Below are 16227 nucleotides of genomic sequence, written 5' to 3' on the forward strand. Positions count from 1 at the left end.
TGCAACTGGCCAATTTTTTGTGAACTGATAAAACCAATTAACTTGCCTGGAGGTTGTTGATAACATTCAGAACATTTTCTCCTCACTATAACATTTTCAGTGTACACATGATTTTAACATATTGTATTGGGTCTGGCTGAGGAGCTGCTGTGGGGAGAATTAACTCCATCTCAGCCAGACCCAATACACATATCTGTAAGACTGTTTAGAGAGAGACCTCTCACAAAGTATACCAATTTAATTTTATAGTAATATGGAAAGTTATTTCATTCTGTAATGATTAGATTTAAAAAGCCTTGAGAACCATACCTTCCAATTCAGTACCATTCCATAGAATAAATGTTCACAGGCAGGGTACATACTGTCAGATACTACTAAAGTGCTTCAAGTTCACAATTTTTTCACTTCAGACTTACTGACAAAACAATATTGGATTTTTCAGTATCTTCTAAGAGAGTCAATATTAGTTTAGATGTGATTTTTTTTTTTTTTTTCCCAAGGAAGACAAGTATACTATTGATAGCACCAGTTTGAAGATTTCCAAACAGGCATAAATATTTCTCTCATTGTTTTTTATAGACTGATGAGATCAGGAGAAATAGGGCTTGAATGAAAATTCAGTTACAGCAGTACTTTCTTAACTGAAAGTGTTGGGCTGCTTTCTAACTGCAGACTGGTGATAGATCATTTTACGATACTAGGCAGGTGATCTAATGTGAAAATGAAATAGTACAATAGCAGGTAGAAGATACTTGGAAACTAGGAGATGCTTTATTTTCACTAAGTTTGAATAGACTGACTGCAATAATTGTATGCATTTTTAACTGCATTTTTGTATTTGTATGGATTCTGATCCACACCAAGTTCTGCGCTCTGGGAATAGCACTTGGAGGAATATCCTCAGTTTGAAGCTCTTAGCTCTAATATGTAGTACAGGAATAATTTTGTTAAATAAATTATAGAAATGTCATCACAACATTGTTTATATCTGAAATAATTCTATATTTATTTTATGAATTTTAGAAGATACTACATCAGTTTTGTCTCCATTTACTGAAAGCCAAGAGTGCCATTAGATGATATTTAAGTGTTTGACAACCTCTTACTGAAGTTAACGTTCCAAAGTTTTTAGCCATATTCTTCTGTGTTAATCCCTTGGTGAAGGGACAAGAAATGCTTCACAATTCAGCCTACTTCATCATTTTAGTGTACAGACTGAAGAGGCAGCAGGACATTGGTTTGTACTCAGAGAATGTAAATAATGGGATAAAATGTTTTTTGGAGTATCTGAGTATTAAATGTGTTAGTCAGTTTTCTAGAGTATGTTGACTTCCTACCGTGGACTGCTCAAATGTTCTTTCCATGAAAGTAAAGGGTTTGGAGCAGAAACTCTGGAAGTGGTTTCCAAGTTCCTGTTCCTAGAGAGACAGCCAAAATGGTAATGAAATCTTGTATCCAGATGAACCATACCTCGTCCTGTTATGCCTTCAGATGTTAAGCCTTTGTGTAGTGTAAGAGGTAATTTATCCTGCTTTGCAACTTTTTCTTGCTTGTTTCTAAATTGTTGTGACATTTTTTCTGAGACCATGTCAGTGTGACAGAATCGTCCTCATTTTCATACAGACATAACAACTTTAATTGAAGCTTTCTCACAGAGAGATGGATTTGTCCTATGCATTAAGTATCATACTTCGACAAGTAGAACGCTTGAAACATTTTATTCAAGTCATTTTCACATAAACTTGCAACCATAATACGGGCATGTAACACAAGAATATGAAAGTGCAATGAAGAATACAAAGCTAGTGCCTGAATATTATAAATTAGAGCTCTTCAGATAAAGATGCAAAGTTATTGAAATTAAGACTCTTGGAAGAAAAGTGAAGGAAATAATGAAAAACCTTCAAAAAAGTTGCAAAAACAAGTGGCATTTCACTGTATCTGTAGCATTTAGTTGCATAATAAAAACCTCCCAATAACATACTCTTTGGTTTTAATTCAAGTTAAAATCTTTCAGCACCTTTTAGGATTTGGAGAAAATGAAAATGCCTTATTGGCATAAATGTGAGACACAGGATAAACCACCTTCTAATGTCTCATTTATGAAATTCGCCCTGCTGGTTTTGAATGAGTAGACTGCAAACAATGCATGACTGACTACAGGAAGGTATGTTTGGTGTTTGCACTCATTCGACACTGCATAGTAAACTTTGGAGCAGAGAGAAAACGAGTAGACTTTTACTAACACAAAAACATCTTCTACACAATATGTTGGTTCTACTGGTGACCAATCTGTCATTTTTGTTACACTTTTGTCTAGAAATATGCAAATATCAAATGTATTTCAGGATTAAAAAAAATATATAACAAACCCCTCCTGTAATGAGCCTGACATACAATATGTTCTTATGTGCAATTTTATCTAAAGATCTGAAATGTGGGAGGTAATTGCTTCACACACATTTTTATGATTTGGCTTTTCAAAGGAAATTTAAAGACTGCAAGACAGCAAACTCATACTAGAATTCTCACAAAATTTAAATCTGATTTTGCTCCCACTGAGACCATTGGCAAGATGCCTTTCAAAGATGATGGGAATAAGCCCAATGTCTGGTAGAAAGGATTCTAAAGTATAATTTGCTGTATAAAGTAAGTTTTTATCAAAACAGTTTTTATAAATGTTTCTCAGCAAAAATGCACGTAATCTCATAAATATATTCCAGTATGAAAAAAGTAAGTTAAGGTGTCTGGGTCAAAACTGCAGAGCCAAGATACTGAAAATACTGGTTGGCACTCCCCTATTTAGAACTACTTATACACATGCTATATAATAAACTTTTCTACCTCTACTGCATTGTGATTTACTCTTGTTAAACAGGGGAAGTTAAAGTCACATTCCTTCATTTTTTTTAATCCTAAAATCCTTTCTTTTTCTAAATAGACTGTTCATGTTATCTTAGGCAATTTTTGTGCTATTGTACATCACTGTCATGTTGCTTAACACACATTTCAAAACAAATACAATATTTTGCTACGGAAAAAAAGCCACATTTTTGTAGCTACAATATCCCCAATATTCAAAGTTATGACGTTCAACACCTTTCTGAACCAGGCCATTCCCACTGAAAGGACTAAGTCCAGTATTACGACTTGCTCCACCTACACAGATGCTCAAGGTCCTCTGGCTCCTTGCTGACTTCAGTGGAGTTCTGCAAGAAGTTTGGGTACAGACATGTGAGCAGGTTACTGCCTCGTAAGCCGAGGGATAAACTCAATTTCTGTGGCTGCTCCGTGTCCAGTTAGTGCTCTCTTATCCCACATTCAGCATCAGGCACAATGAGGTACGAGCACAACCTCTTACCAGGAAGCAGCCCGTGCCCACAGCCTAGCTTCCGTTACAGTAGCTTTTGTGTCCATCGCCCAAGCTGCTGTCAGGACTTTCACCCAAGTTTTGACCTAAGTCTATAGAAAGGTGAATGCACTTGCATCCCTTAACACCTTTTAATCTTAAAAAAACTCCTTGGGCTGAGATTTCAGAAGCCTGGGCTTTAAACAGAGCCTCATTTTTGCAGACATATATAATAAATGGCTTTCTAATAAATCTAGTTTCCAAATTTTGCTTCTGTTCATTGCCCATACTTGTGACTGATTGCTAAAATGGATCTCTCCGCAAACAAAAAGGGACCTGCAGGTATAAATGGTATTCATTCTGCACCCACTCCCAGTCTCAGGTAATAATCACTGGTTGCTGGTTCTTAGATTCTTTTTAAGTATTTGTAACTAAGTTATGATTAAGGTGGAAATACTTCATCATCGTGGAATAAGCTTAAATATATGTTGTAAAGAACAAACTAATCCATAAAGGATATTACAATTCATAAAACTTCCACATTGAATTCATAGGGTTCTATTGCATAAAATACTTCCAAATACTGCCTGACGTCTTCTTAATAGTCAGAAGATAATAAAACCTCCCTATACTCCTCAGATTTTTAATTTTTTTACTATGCTGAACAGCACATGTATTTTTCAATTTTTTTCTAAATATATTGAGCTTTCCATGTTTAATTTGGTGTTTTGAACTGCTGATTAAACTTAACCAATACCAATCAATATTTCTAGGTCCCTCTGTTTCAAAAGTAGATCCTTCATTTTACATGATCAGAAATGTTCTGAAAAAAAATGCCAGATCCCCTTGTGATATGTTATTTCACAGTTTAAAAACAAAATCACAGCTACTGTAGCTTACAGCAGGGTGCACTGTAAAAGCAAAATAATTTGGGGATGGGAGGAGGAGTGGTGTACCCAGCACCAGTTAAGCAGTTCAGCAAAAACTTTTAATTTGGGCTGGAAGTTTTTCCCCTTAACAATGTTGTATTTGGTTCCTGAACAGCCTAAAGTAGGATGTTAAATACATTGACTTTTGTTCTCCCTCTATATATAGTATATTTTCAACTTCATTGTTTGCATACTGAGATATACATTTTAAAAGTCAAATACAGTACTTAAGGGGGAAGCACGTAGTAGGCTTTTTCACGATAAAAACATTTTGTTGGAGTCTGACCTACTTCTGTTTGTGGTGCCACCTGAGTTAATTGCCTGGATTATTTTGATGGTTAACCTGTTCAAGTTGGATGTTTTTCACAGATGACTACATCAGGGACTCTTCATCATCTCCAAGAGCCCTTTTCTTGACAGGTATTTATTTTTATCCACTTTAAGTTTGCAGAAGTCTTTTAAAAGCCCCACCTTGAAAAATCTCTTGAACATAGAAAGGTGGATAAGTTCTTTAATTCATTTCCACAGATGAAAGGTTTCTTTCCAAACCCCATCTGCTTTTTTACTTAAGAAAATGGAAAAACTTCTAATGTATTAAAAATGTAAACATAACGTTTCTTGCAGGGGTATAACTGATATATATATATATATGTATTTCTCTGCTATATGTTAATATTCCTTGAAAAATGAACATACTTTTCTCATTCATATCAACGTGTCCTAGCAAGTTTTATTTTAATGGTACTGTAGCATTACTCTTAATCTGTTTTTTTTTTCATTTTGGTATTTTCTGAGATAGCTGACATTAGTACTTTCTATTGCATTTTATTTAATTCACGTTACATAAATTTTTGCTACCTTTTAAAATACGTTCAACTCATTCACCAGTAATACTCCCACTGAAGTCTGTTATCACCTAAACTCCAAATTTTCAGGCGTTAAGAAATGCTCGTGTTTCTGTGAATGAGTTAGACTTTCAAAATTTAAAGTATCTGTGCATGAATCACCAGTTCCACACATTTCAACAGTAATAAAAGTAATGCCAATTTAAATGCTTAAAATCCAGTTACAGATTTGGTTGAGAAGCAGCTGAAGTGCTTCAAAATCACATAAGGCATGTGGGTGTATGCGTGTATGTTCTGTAGTTTTGTTTCTATAGTGTTTACATCCTATTGAAGTTTATATAATGATACTTCAGTTCAAAACGTTTAGCACCGTCTCATCCATTTTCTTGCATCTTTCTCAGTATCTGTCAAAAGAAAAGAAACAATGTTATGCAGATGGCCAAGTAGATAGAAAAAGAGTATATCTGCTAAGTACCTTTTTGTCAGCAAGTCAACAAACAATAACAGAAATTTTGTTTCCTCACCTGCATGAATATATGTACTTGGTAACATTTACAGAGGTAAGATGGGGAGACTAAAAGTTAAAGGTGTGACACATGAATTTCCCTTCCACATGAATGTGAGCAGAAACCGTGTTCCTAGAAGTACCAATTAGTCAATCCTCTTACAGAGAAATGCTTTATAAGCTCCTGACACAGGTCTGCCAAAAACGATCGCTCATGACCTGCAGGACGCCTGTTGTTCTTTCTCCTCCGTTTCCTGCAAGTCTGACCACCACACAGCGAGAACAAATAGAGGATTTTGCTGAAGCCATTAAACTTGCAGGGCGTGAAAGAACATTTCTCATTTTAGCCTTATTTAACTACTGGTTTCCTAATACAAAGTAAGGGATTAATATGTTAAACACTATTTAAGTAATAGTCACATTAATTCAGTAATGTTTGTTTCAATTATGCTATATAGCAGACTATACTGGTCATTTATTTTACTTTTCATTTACTGCTCTGGAATTTATCTCACATGAACCTCTATATAATGTTAATACTCACTCCTGAGTATTAACCAAATGAAACCACTTAATAAATATTTTGTATAAGCAACTGTTATCCTTAGAACTGCTTACCTCTGTGTTACAGAAGACTGATTGCTTTGTGTGCGTGTGTGTTTCACAGATACTAAGCTACAGTAGATCTACTGCGAGAACATTAATTAAATGAATTTGCCTTTTTGGAGGAAAAAAAAATTAAAAGGCCTAAATGAGGCATTGTTTAAACTTTTAAAAAGCCAAACTGTAAATGGAGTGTGTCTGGAAGAACTGTTTCAGGGAGGATGGCTGCTGTGTCAGCAGCAGCAGCAAAGTAACATGCATGTGTGGGATTTTGCAGAATGTTTTAAGAGCTCTGTAACTGCTCAACAGTTCTGTGTGGATGCTATAAATGAGCATTGAATGAGCACAGAAAGGGCTTAGTGCAAATACAAAGAAGGCATGAGCCATCTAGCAGCCCAGACACTAGCAGCAATTTTGAAAGTGCTATATATCATGATGGTACAACTGCAAGAGCAAAATTCTCACTTACAATTGTTTTTTCAAGCCTCCCTAATTTTTAAAAGTCAGCCTTATGGAAATAGTTCAATTACCAGAGGTCAGGATTTGAAAGTTACGCAGTTATCAACAGCAAAGCAACTGCTCCCATCATTCCTGCCAAAAAAGACCTTTGAAAAGTACCATCTGAATTTTGAATTAACACACTAGATCCTGAAACCCAAGAAACAACATACTGAAGAAATTGCTATCACTAAAATTAATGGTGGGAGTTATTTCTTCCATACAAAGTAAATCTCTAAGCTTCACAAATCTGTTTGTCAACTTTAGTACTATGAATATAAAACAGTTGCAAAGACAAAGGAATGTACTTACGGTGAAATTGTACAGCCAGAGGCATATGCATGGTGGCCTGTATAGCGTATATCGCAGCGTACTATATTGTTGGAGTAATCAGATTCAGGCACCAAATAGCTGGGGTTTACGCTCACCTTAAGGGGAAAAAGCACAGTGTTGTCTACTTCCAGGTTTGAGTTGAAAACTTACATTCAAAAGGACATATGCATACAATTTGCTTATTTTAAAGACAACAACAACAACAAAAAAACCCACCAAGCCTCTCCACTCTCAATACCCTTACCTTCAGAATGTAATTTCCAGGTTTCACATCTGTAATATCAATCCACTGGCAATCTATATCGGCATTGTAAGTGTCATAGCAGCCAGGGCTCAGTCCCTTAAAAATTGAGATGGATGTCAAAAAATCATTAGGAATAGTAACATTCCAGTCATTAGGGACACTCAGACTGAAGTTCAATTAACCATCACATTTCACTAAGAAAATTACCGCAGGAAATGAGGTTTATTTTTTCTTGGCATTTTATTTGAATATCTAAACTAGAACTCCCAAGTCTCACATATCACTTTCATAGACAGCACTGTATTACTACAGCATAAGAAACACCTATGCTATTGATAGTGTGAGATATCTATATTTTATCTGTATTTTATTACCATTTGTTACAGTACTCGTTTTATGTAAATATTGTTGATGCTATTAAGCACTGTTCTTTACAAAAGGTAAAATATAAAATATAAAATATAAAATATAAAATCAGAACTGATCAAAGACTGGACCTAAATATCTGTAAATCTCAAGTAAATAGCTTCTGAGGTCTTTGAGTACAAATTTGATCACCATGTTGGAACCTGTCTCCACCCCTAGAAATGATGCAACTTTTTCCTATAGATGTACTCTGCCAAAGTGCCATCTTTAAACAGTAGAGTCTACAGCCATTTTCGCATTGTGTTTTGCACAGAAATGGCGTCTCCTTGGGCAAATGGTGACAGAAAAATCTGAGAGAACTGAAAATGTAGCCTTTCTTCCAGATTAATCTTTTCTGAAAACTTTGTTGCTGTTAGGAACATTAAGAATCTCCACATATGAATGTATTGGTCATTCAAATCTGGTGTCTTTAACTATGGCCAATACAGATTGCTGTAGGCAAAGCTGATCTGGTGACACACAAAGTGCACAAAACCCAGGTCCTACAGGAATTCCCCCTGGGCCCAGCTGGTGATCAGCTCAGACTATCACGTGTATGTGCCAAGTCTGAGGCTGGAGGAAAGTTTTACAGTCCAATTACAAACCCCTGAAATATGGGCTTCCAGTGGAAACGCTGACACAGCCATGATTCTAGTGACACAAATACTCCAGCTGTAAAATATGTTGCTTAGTTAGATGTCATAGTCTACAGAAGGGAAAAAGATATTTATAAAACCTCTTCAAAGCCTTTATGTATTGCAGATCATTCATTATATTTAAAATTCAAATGTGGACACGTCAGCCAGTGAAGCATAGCTGTCATTTCTCTGTGATAAAATAACTACCTCGTAGATTAAAAACTGCAGAATAAGGGAAACAAGTTAAACATTGAGTTAAACCACAGATCCATCAAGCTTAGTGTCATGCCTTTGACAGTGGTCAGCAGCAGATGCTTGAGGAGAAAAAACATAAGAAATGGGGTGTGTAATGTCCTTTACCCAGGCAAAGTCCTTCCACCAGGCATTTAACTGTATTTAAGACAGGGGTACCATCAGATTTTTGTGTTTAATAGCCTCCATTACTTTGTCTAAATTTTTATGAACCCATGTAGATAATTCTGGTCTCTGCAGCATCCTATGACAAGGAATTTAGTACTTTATTCATGTGTCAAAAGACCCCTCCTCTCTGTTTTGAAGGTGTTGTCTGACAGTTCTTTTGGATATTCTTAAATTCTTGTACTGTGAGAAACAGTGAATATGAACAATTTCCTCTTTCCATCCAGGACCACTCAAGATTTGGTTTTATTTCTGGTTTTCCAAATGGTCTATGAAATCTCTTGGTGTGGTAGCCATGTTACGCTGCTGATCATCCTTGTTCTCCTGAGGGTGGTTGGTTTGGTTTTTTAAGCTTTTCTGTAGCAGCTTTGAGGTGGTGACCAGAACTCCATGCAATATTCAAGGTAGAAGTCCATCATAGGTTTGTATAATATCACAATGGTACATTCCATTATATTACAGCCAGTAGCTATAAGCATTAAGGGAATTCAGCACCTTGCAGCTTCATGCTCTGCAAGGGAGAAAATACAAGCTATGGTCTCTGGGACCAGTCAGGAACACCACCAAGCGGTTTGTGGGGGATAGATACTGGAAACTACTTCTTTACTGACTCTGTCTGGGGTTCCCTTTGGCTTGCTTGACCAGTCCCATAACCACAAGAACTTGTGGTGTGTTTTCATATAGTTCAGTTACCAGTGATACTAGGCTAATGAGTGTCCCTGCATTTTAATGAGACACATTTAGCAGCACCTGGGCAAATTAGAAATTTCACAGTTATAAATTTTAAGTAAATTGTAAGTCTCCAAGTTGCTATCCTGGCCTCTGTGATGGAGAATTTCAGAGCTAGTTAGGGCATCAGATAAGTTAAAGCATCAGATGATTATAATATCCAAAGATAAATTAGGTGGGAAAAGAAACTTGACTGTCTCCAAACCAACTCTTACCTGCGTATGCGCTGTACATGCGTACCGTCTATAATATCCATAATCGCAGGAGGTATCTTCAAGACAAAAACTTGCTTTGTGTCCTTCAGCAACTTTTCTGTGTGAGCTTGCATCCAACAAGTCATAGTGGCTGAATTCATCCATGCTGTGATAATGTCTGTTAAACCATATATACATTGTTAGAGATGGATCAGATGTTGTCAATAACATTTTAACATATTCCTATTTGATCTACCTTCTCTTAGATTTGGCCAAGTTTTTTTTATTACACAGAACTTGTGTGTTAGTATATTTTCCTATCACTAGCCATTCAATTAAGTTTTCTTTACATTGTTCTAATTTTCAATGACTATAAAAATGCCATCTTCTATAAATAAATAACAGATTTTAATTTAAGGGAAAGACTCCATAGCAGCACTGTTTTTCCAAAATTTCCTGTTTTAGCTCTTTTCCAATAACAATAGCAAATATTAAAGAGCTCATATTTGAATTGTACATCTTATAACTGCCTTTAGCCAGAGTTTTGCAAGGAATGCTTACCTTACATACTATAAATTCCAGGAAAGTTTGCTACTTGCTAGCAAATACCCAACAATTTACTTTCACATTTCCATGGCCCTCAATTCACATTCATACCATTAGTGAAAACAAAATCTGCATGAAAAAATCAGACTCTGTGTACTGGCAATGCAAAGCTCATCTGATGTCAACAATTTTTGTAGTTTACACTTAATGTAGTCTCTATTTCAAAAGTGTGTATGCTTTTGATCTAGGCACAGTGATGCATTTTCTTGCTCTCACACAAAGTGAGTTCCAGCTCTTACTATGACTTGGACACTTATTATTCTTGTAATTTCACTTTTTCCAAACACTGGGAAAAACTAAACTCGTACTCTCTACCCGCACTTCGTCAGTGCCGCTTTTGGCTGCTGTTACTTATGAATGCTTTCAGCTCAAGAGGTATATGAAAAAGATGTAATTAAACAGAATTCAAACGTACTGTGAAAACAAAGAGGAGCACACAAGTCTCACAAGCATGCATGTCAAGAACACTAAAACTGGTCCACAGATAATGATGACTAACACTGAAGTCCGATGGTTAGCCAAACTAATTGGCAGTTGTAGTTCATTTCCAAATGAGCTTGTTTCACTGTCATGGAAATGATCACAAGACATGCATTTATTTTTTTTAGGCAATGTATTTTCTGTCCAAGAACTGAATCAACATCAGAGACACTTTGCATCTGGATAGCGATAGCTAGGCTGTCGTGGCAGAGTAAGAAACTGCTTCTCTACAAATGGAAGATTTCAATTGTTATCTATCCATTTCATCCATTTACCAACTTTGTAAGCACAAAGGGTTGGTTGGTTGGTTTTTTTGGTGGTGTTTTTTTCAGAGGTGGCAGTTAACTGAAGCATTTATGGAGGCTTTTTTTGTTTGATTTGATTTACTTTTAGCTTTTTCATCCTTACAAGATTTATAAACTAGTAATATCAGTTGGTTTTTGAAAGAATTTTTTCTAATGATACTGATTTTTCATTCAAAGCTTAAAGCCTCTGAAGCTAGAGAGAAATATTCCATTGAGTCCAGGGGCCTTTAGATCAAGCCCACATTACACATATTTTTAATGGAATAATATTAAGTTATCACTGATGTACCCATAACAGCAGAATTGTATTTTAAGTAAGGTGGAAGAGAGGTAAGCTTTCTAGTATTTTACAATTGGTCCTGCTATGAAATAGTGAAAATTGGAACAAACCAGCAAACTGTTGCAGGTGAATTTTCTGAAAAAACACAAGTTTGCAGTGTTACCTGCTCCCAAAATGTTGAAAATGTTCTACCACATTTGCCTTGCCAGGTTTCCAGTAATTTTGCTATTTATAGAGCAATACTGCTATGTGAAGCTATCATGACATGATAATGGAATCAGTCAACCCAGTATCTTCTCTTTTCCATATTGACCAGCCCATTGCTTGTCTTAACCTTGAAATTCAGGTCAAGAAGTATGGGTCAACGTTTACAATAATGTATTATAGGGAACATGCTAGCAAATGTACATTTTAGGGTTTCCACAGTTATTTTAACATGATTTGGACTTTTATTTACTGATTTCAGTTAAATGTAACTGGACTATAACCTATGTAAAATATACTGAAAGGGAGAAGGTGCCACTGTCAAAACTGATTTGAGACTTGTATTTATAATGAATCTATACTTGTAAGAGTTTTATACTTATAGATAAGCTTCATATCCATTTTGGTTTCATGTGGCTATACAAAGAGTAATTACCACTACCATAAAATTAAGCAGCAGTAAAATGCTAAAGTTTCCCCATGGCTTCCCCTTGCTTCACTGCAGCTTTAGAAAATGTCGCCTTTTAAGTGACAATTTGTTAGTGAAAAAGATAATTACAAGGTACCATACTGAGGACTTCACTCACTGGTGACAGCTGTGCCACTCCCACGAATAACGGGGTCTGCTGGGTAGAAAGTCTGATGTGCCTTGATTTTTCACTCTTTGGGGGAATCTCAGGAGCACCCGGTTGTCATAGTCTCTAACATCTGCTCGATAAGCTGAGCTGTAATAATGCAAAAACCAGCCATAAGTATATGCAATAAACACTTTAAAAAACACTTTATATTGTCTCAGAAGTAACTGATAGCACAGATCTTTTCAGTCCCCTTAAAGCTCATGCATTAGAGACGCACAGGAATTCCACATGGTGTGCTCAGGAGTCCCTGGTGTCAGACCAAGACCTGAGTAAGATTCAGATCTGCTTCTAATAATATAAACAGGAGTTTGATCACTGACTCTCTGCGTCTGTCTCCAAAGCAGATCACCACTTAGCTGTAAAATTACTCTGGTACCAAAAATGCAATTTCAATAGTTGCTGTTAACAAAATAACTCACTGTATATGTAAGATCACACAACAGATGTTTGTTTCTGTTGTAAAATAATTTTTATATATATATATGCCTTAGGCTATATTTTCCTATTTCACATAGCTATTATCTACAGTCTTTTAAATACTGGAATATTTTAATCAATTTATAACCAGCAAGAACATTTCCATTAGTCTTCACTGTAAAGTTAGCATTAAAAATACTTCTTCTTAAGCCATGTTTTCTTTTTCCAGCAAGTGAAGAAAGAGCATGACCTTGGAAACAGTCTGACATCAATTAATGATGCTGGTAAATAAATAAATCTGGTTTGCATGATAAGGTATCAAACAGTTAAAATGGTTAAAAACAGCCATGTTGATTTCTTTCCAAACAAAACAGGAAAAATCCCTCTTTGCCAACTGGACAGGACCTAACTTCATAGCAAAGCTGTTATTTCAACCCAATAAAAGACTTTGAAACACTTTTCAGGAAGATTTTAGTCTTAAGAGACATTACAAGGCATAGGCCCAGAAACAATTATAATGTTATAATTTTGATAGTAACTTGTGCTGGTTAAGAATAGGGTGGTTTTTTAAATGGAATAGAACATGATCTGGTTGGATTAGCGGAGGGAGATGAAAATCAGCAGATTCAATGGGGTTTTTTAGGTGCCTCCATTTTGCAAAATTCAGCTATGTTCAAATGAGCCTGATAACAGATATGTGGAATATAACTTTTCACAAAATGTAGGTTCTTCAGATCATCTGTAGTTTGTCTCTCTAACATGGTGTTCTCGTTTTCTTATGTGCACACCCTACCATCTGCCAGGCTTAGAAGAAAGTTATGAACTGGGCTATGGCTCCTCGGGCCCTCCAGCCTCACTTTTCTCCACCCTTCACCGTGTCCTCAGGTATTCTGTGGTGGGTGCAGGAGCACAAGAACCCACAGTGAACAGGCAAAAGCCAGGGCGATGCCTACCTTGCCAGGCAGTTCTCCTCAGCAGCACATCTCAAGTTATACATGGACATCCTCTGGACATATGTGGACGCCTGGATGTAATAGGGATCCGGGACTAAGTCTGGGAGACCTGCAGTTCATCAAACCAACCACATAACAGCAAGATCAACCCAGGACACGTCTGCAAACACTTGGCTTCCATCCCAGTAGTTAGGAGACCTCATTTTGCTATGGACCCCTGTCCCCCATTAAGCTCGCTCTCCCTTTTGCTCCCTTTGAGGCCCTTCGGCTTGTCTCAAAGACCGCATCACAAGCACGACGCTCGGAACCCCGCGGTGGGCTTCCCGTCGTGCCCCCCCGCAGCTCGCCGCCCTCCCCAGCCGCGGGTACTGCCGGCACCGGGCTCCCCGCGGGCCGGGAACCGTGCAAACGCCTGCCCGGCCCGGTTTTGCCCCGAGCGAGGGGCGGGCAGGGCCGCCGATCCCCGCACTGCATCCCGTCAGGACGCGCCGCACTGGCACCGGCGGGCGCGGGAGCGAGCGGGGCGGCGTGGCGGGGCCGGGGCGGCGGGAAGGGACGGGAAAGGAGGGCTCTTACCATACTGGAAGTAGCCGGTGCCGTAGCCGGGTCTGTACCTGCTCCCCTGGCGGGGCCTCTCGTAGGTGTCGTAGTAGTTGTAATAGGGGTTATCGTCCGTGTACTTGTAGGGGTTGTAGGGGTCGTCTCCTACCATGACATCTTCTCGCCCGGGTCTGAAGCTGCTGAGGGGAGGCAGGCTGCCGGTCCCGGTGCTGCTTCGGTTGCCGTCGGTCCCGGTGCCGCCGGCGGGGCTGGTGGGCGCGCTGGGTCGCGACGCCCCCGCGGAGGCGCCCCTGGCCTCCCCGGCGGCCGCGGGGGTGGCGGGCCCCTGGCTCCGCTGCCCGGCGGCGGCGCGACCCCCGGAGGGAGCTTGGTAGCCGGCTTGGAACCAGTGCCGTGCGCCGGAGCCCCCCCGACTGCCGGCGGCGGGCTGGGGCTGCGCTGCGGCGGCGGCGGCTCGGGCGGCGGCTCCCCGCGGGAGCGTGCCGTTGTTCCGCAGCAGCACGATGGGGCTGCCCGCCGCCTCCGCCGTCTGCCTGCGCCGGGGGGGCTGGTACTGGGAGCCGAGGCTGAGCAGGCTGTACACCTGCCCGTTGTTCTCCCACTGGATCCGCTGCCTCCAGGCGGCGGGGGGCGGCGGGGGGTCGTGGCGCGGCGGCGGCTGCTGGCAGCCGGCGGGCCACAGGCAGCTCCAGTAGATGCACGCGTGGAGCTGGGCGAGCAGGAGCCCCGGCGGCGCGAAATGCATCTTCTCCGCTTTCCTGGGTGCCGGCGGCGGAGAGAAACGGGCGAAACCTGGGGCGAGCGCAGAGCGAGGGGCGCCTTCCTGGCCGGGATGGGGCGGGGTGTGGGGGGGGGCGGGTGTGTGTGGGGAGGCCGGGGGGTGCGGGCTGCTCCTCTGGAAGGGTTAGGCGGGCAGCAGGGTCTCAGGCGCGGCGGCACACGGGCGGTGCCATCGTGCAGGTCGGGCCGTCGGCAAGGAAACCCGGCCCGGGGGAGGCGGCGGGAGCGGCTTTTCTTCTCCCCGGTATTTATAGGCGAGGGGATGCGAATGGGAGCCGGAGCAAACAATCAGCCTCTCATCGTCCTCCGGCCCGCGCTGGTGTCTGGAGCAAGGGAAGGAGGAGGAGAGACCAGGGACTTTAAACTTGCTGGCACGCTCGCAAAGTTACACAAGCCCCGCTGGCTGGGCTGGCTGCGCCCCCGCCATTTGTTCACGTAATGCGGCTGGAAACGTGCGGCCCTGACAGTTCCTCCACGGCCGCCCCCCGCCCGCCGCCGCCCGCCCCGCGCGGGGGCGGCCGGGGTGGGGGGGGGGGGGGGGGGGGGAGGCGGCGAGGGCTCCCCATCCTCCCTCCATCCGTCCCTCCCTCCTCTCCCTCCCTTCCTCCCTCCCTGCCTGCCTGCCTCCCCCCGCGCCCCGAGCCGCGCCGAGCCGAGCCTGCGGCGGGCGGGCGCGCTCAGACACACGTAGGCTGCCAGAGTATGCCGTGGGGCAGCGCCAAAGTATGCAAAGGAAAAATGCTATTAGCTCATCAGCGCTGGAGAGAGTAGAAACGGGGTGGCGGGGAGGGGGAAGGGGCCGCTAGCGAGAGAGGAAACATGTTTCTGGAAAATCTGCTGGCCGGCACATCTCCCGGGCTGGACCAGCTGCTGGGGACCTTCGTCTCAGCGCTGAGTAACAGTCGGATCCCCTTAATGACCTCTTAATTAGGAGAAAACCTCCATCAAATAAACTCTTGACTATTGACTTTTGGGTTTTCTGCGTATGAGTCACACGAGAAATATACTGGCGGTGCTCCTCCCGGAGTAAGTTTTCATTGAAAAGTGAAATTTCACATGGGAGAGGCTTAGCCCCGTCACCAGAACAAATAAACCTGGCTCGGGCAGTGTCTCCCCAAAATCGTGCTGGAGAAGAGATGCAGTCTGTGGCCCGAAAGCCTCTGCCTCCTTTTCCTGCTTTTACAAGAGTTCATCAACGCTGTGTTTTGATAAGTCAAATCACCCAGCGAGGCAAACGAATTAAGGTCCGTGGATTTCAGCCAAAACCCCTTTTGGGTGTATTTTTCCAACGGCTGTTTGCTTATGAATCCTTGC

General features: G+C 41.0%; 1 protein-coding gene across 2 annotated transcripts; it reads right to left on the reverse strand.

Moving 5' to 3' along the window:
• Positions 1–1699: 1699 nt before the first annotated feature.
• On the reverse strand, positions 1700–15349 carry LOX (lysyl oxidase). Of its 2 annotated transcripts, XM_075741211.1 has the most exons (7): positions 14149–15346; positions 13573–13681; positions 12152–12289; positions 9711–9867; positions 7307–7402; positions 7042–7157; positions 1700–5527 (listed from the first exon to the last, which is right to left on the reverse strand). In XM_075741211.1, the coding sequence occupies exons 1-7, from the start codon at positions 14876–14878 to the stop codon at positions 5521–5523; spliced, it is 1353 nt and encodes a 450-aa protein (XP_075597326.1). In that variant the 5' UTR covers positions 14879–15346; the 3' UTR covers positions 1700–5520. The 2 variants fall into 2 exon arrangements, with proteins under 2 accessions (XP_075597326.1, XP_075597327.1); XM_075741212.1 differs by lacking the exon at positions 1700–5527 and having other exon boundaries at positions 7038–7157; positions 14149–15349.
• Between the last annotated feature and the right edge of the window lie 878 nt (positions 15350–16227).

This window comes from Balearica regulorum, chromosome Z, assembly GCF_011004875.1.
Source record: "Balearica regulorum gibbericeps isolate bBalReg1 chromosome Z, bBalReg1.pri, whole genome shotgun sequence".
NCBI lineage: Eukaryota > Metazoa > Chordata > Aves > Gruiformes > Gruidae > Balearica > Balearica regulorum.

Bases quoted from the DNA above. Each gene is read 5' to 3' on its own strand.
- LOX (XM_075741211.1), bottom strand. From the start codon at position 14,878: ATGCATTTCGCGCCGCCGGGGCTCCTGCTCGCCCAGCTCCACGCGTGC. The intron at 9,868-12,151 runs GTGAGTGAAGTC...ATGGTTTAACAG, and splicing joins GAGTGGCACAGCTGTCACCA to ACATTATCACAGCATGGATG. The intron at 7,158-7,306 runs GTAAGGGTATTG...TTTCCCCTTAAG, and splicing joins CTGGAAATTACATTCTGAAG to GTGAGCGTAAACCCCAGCTA.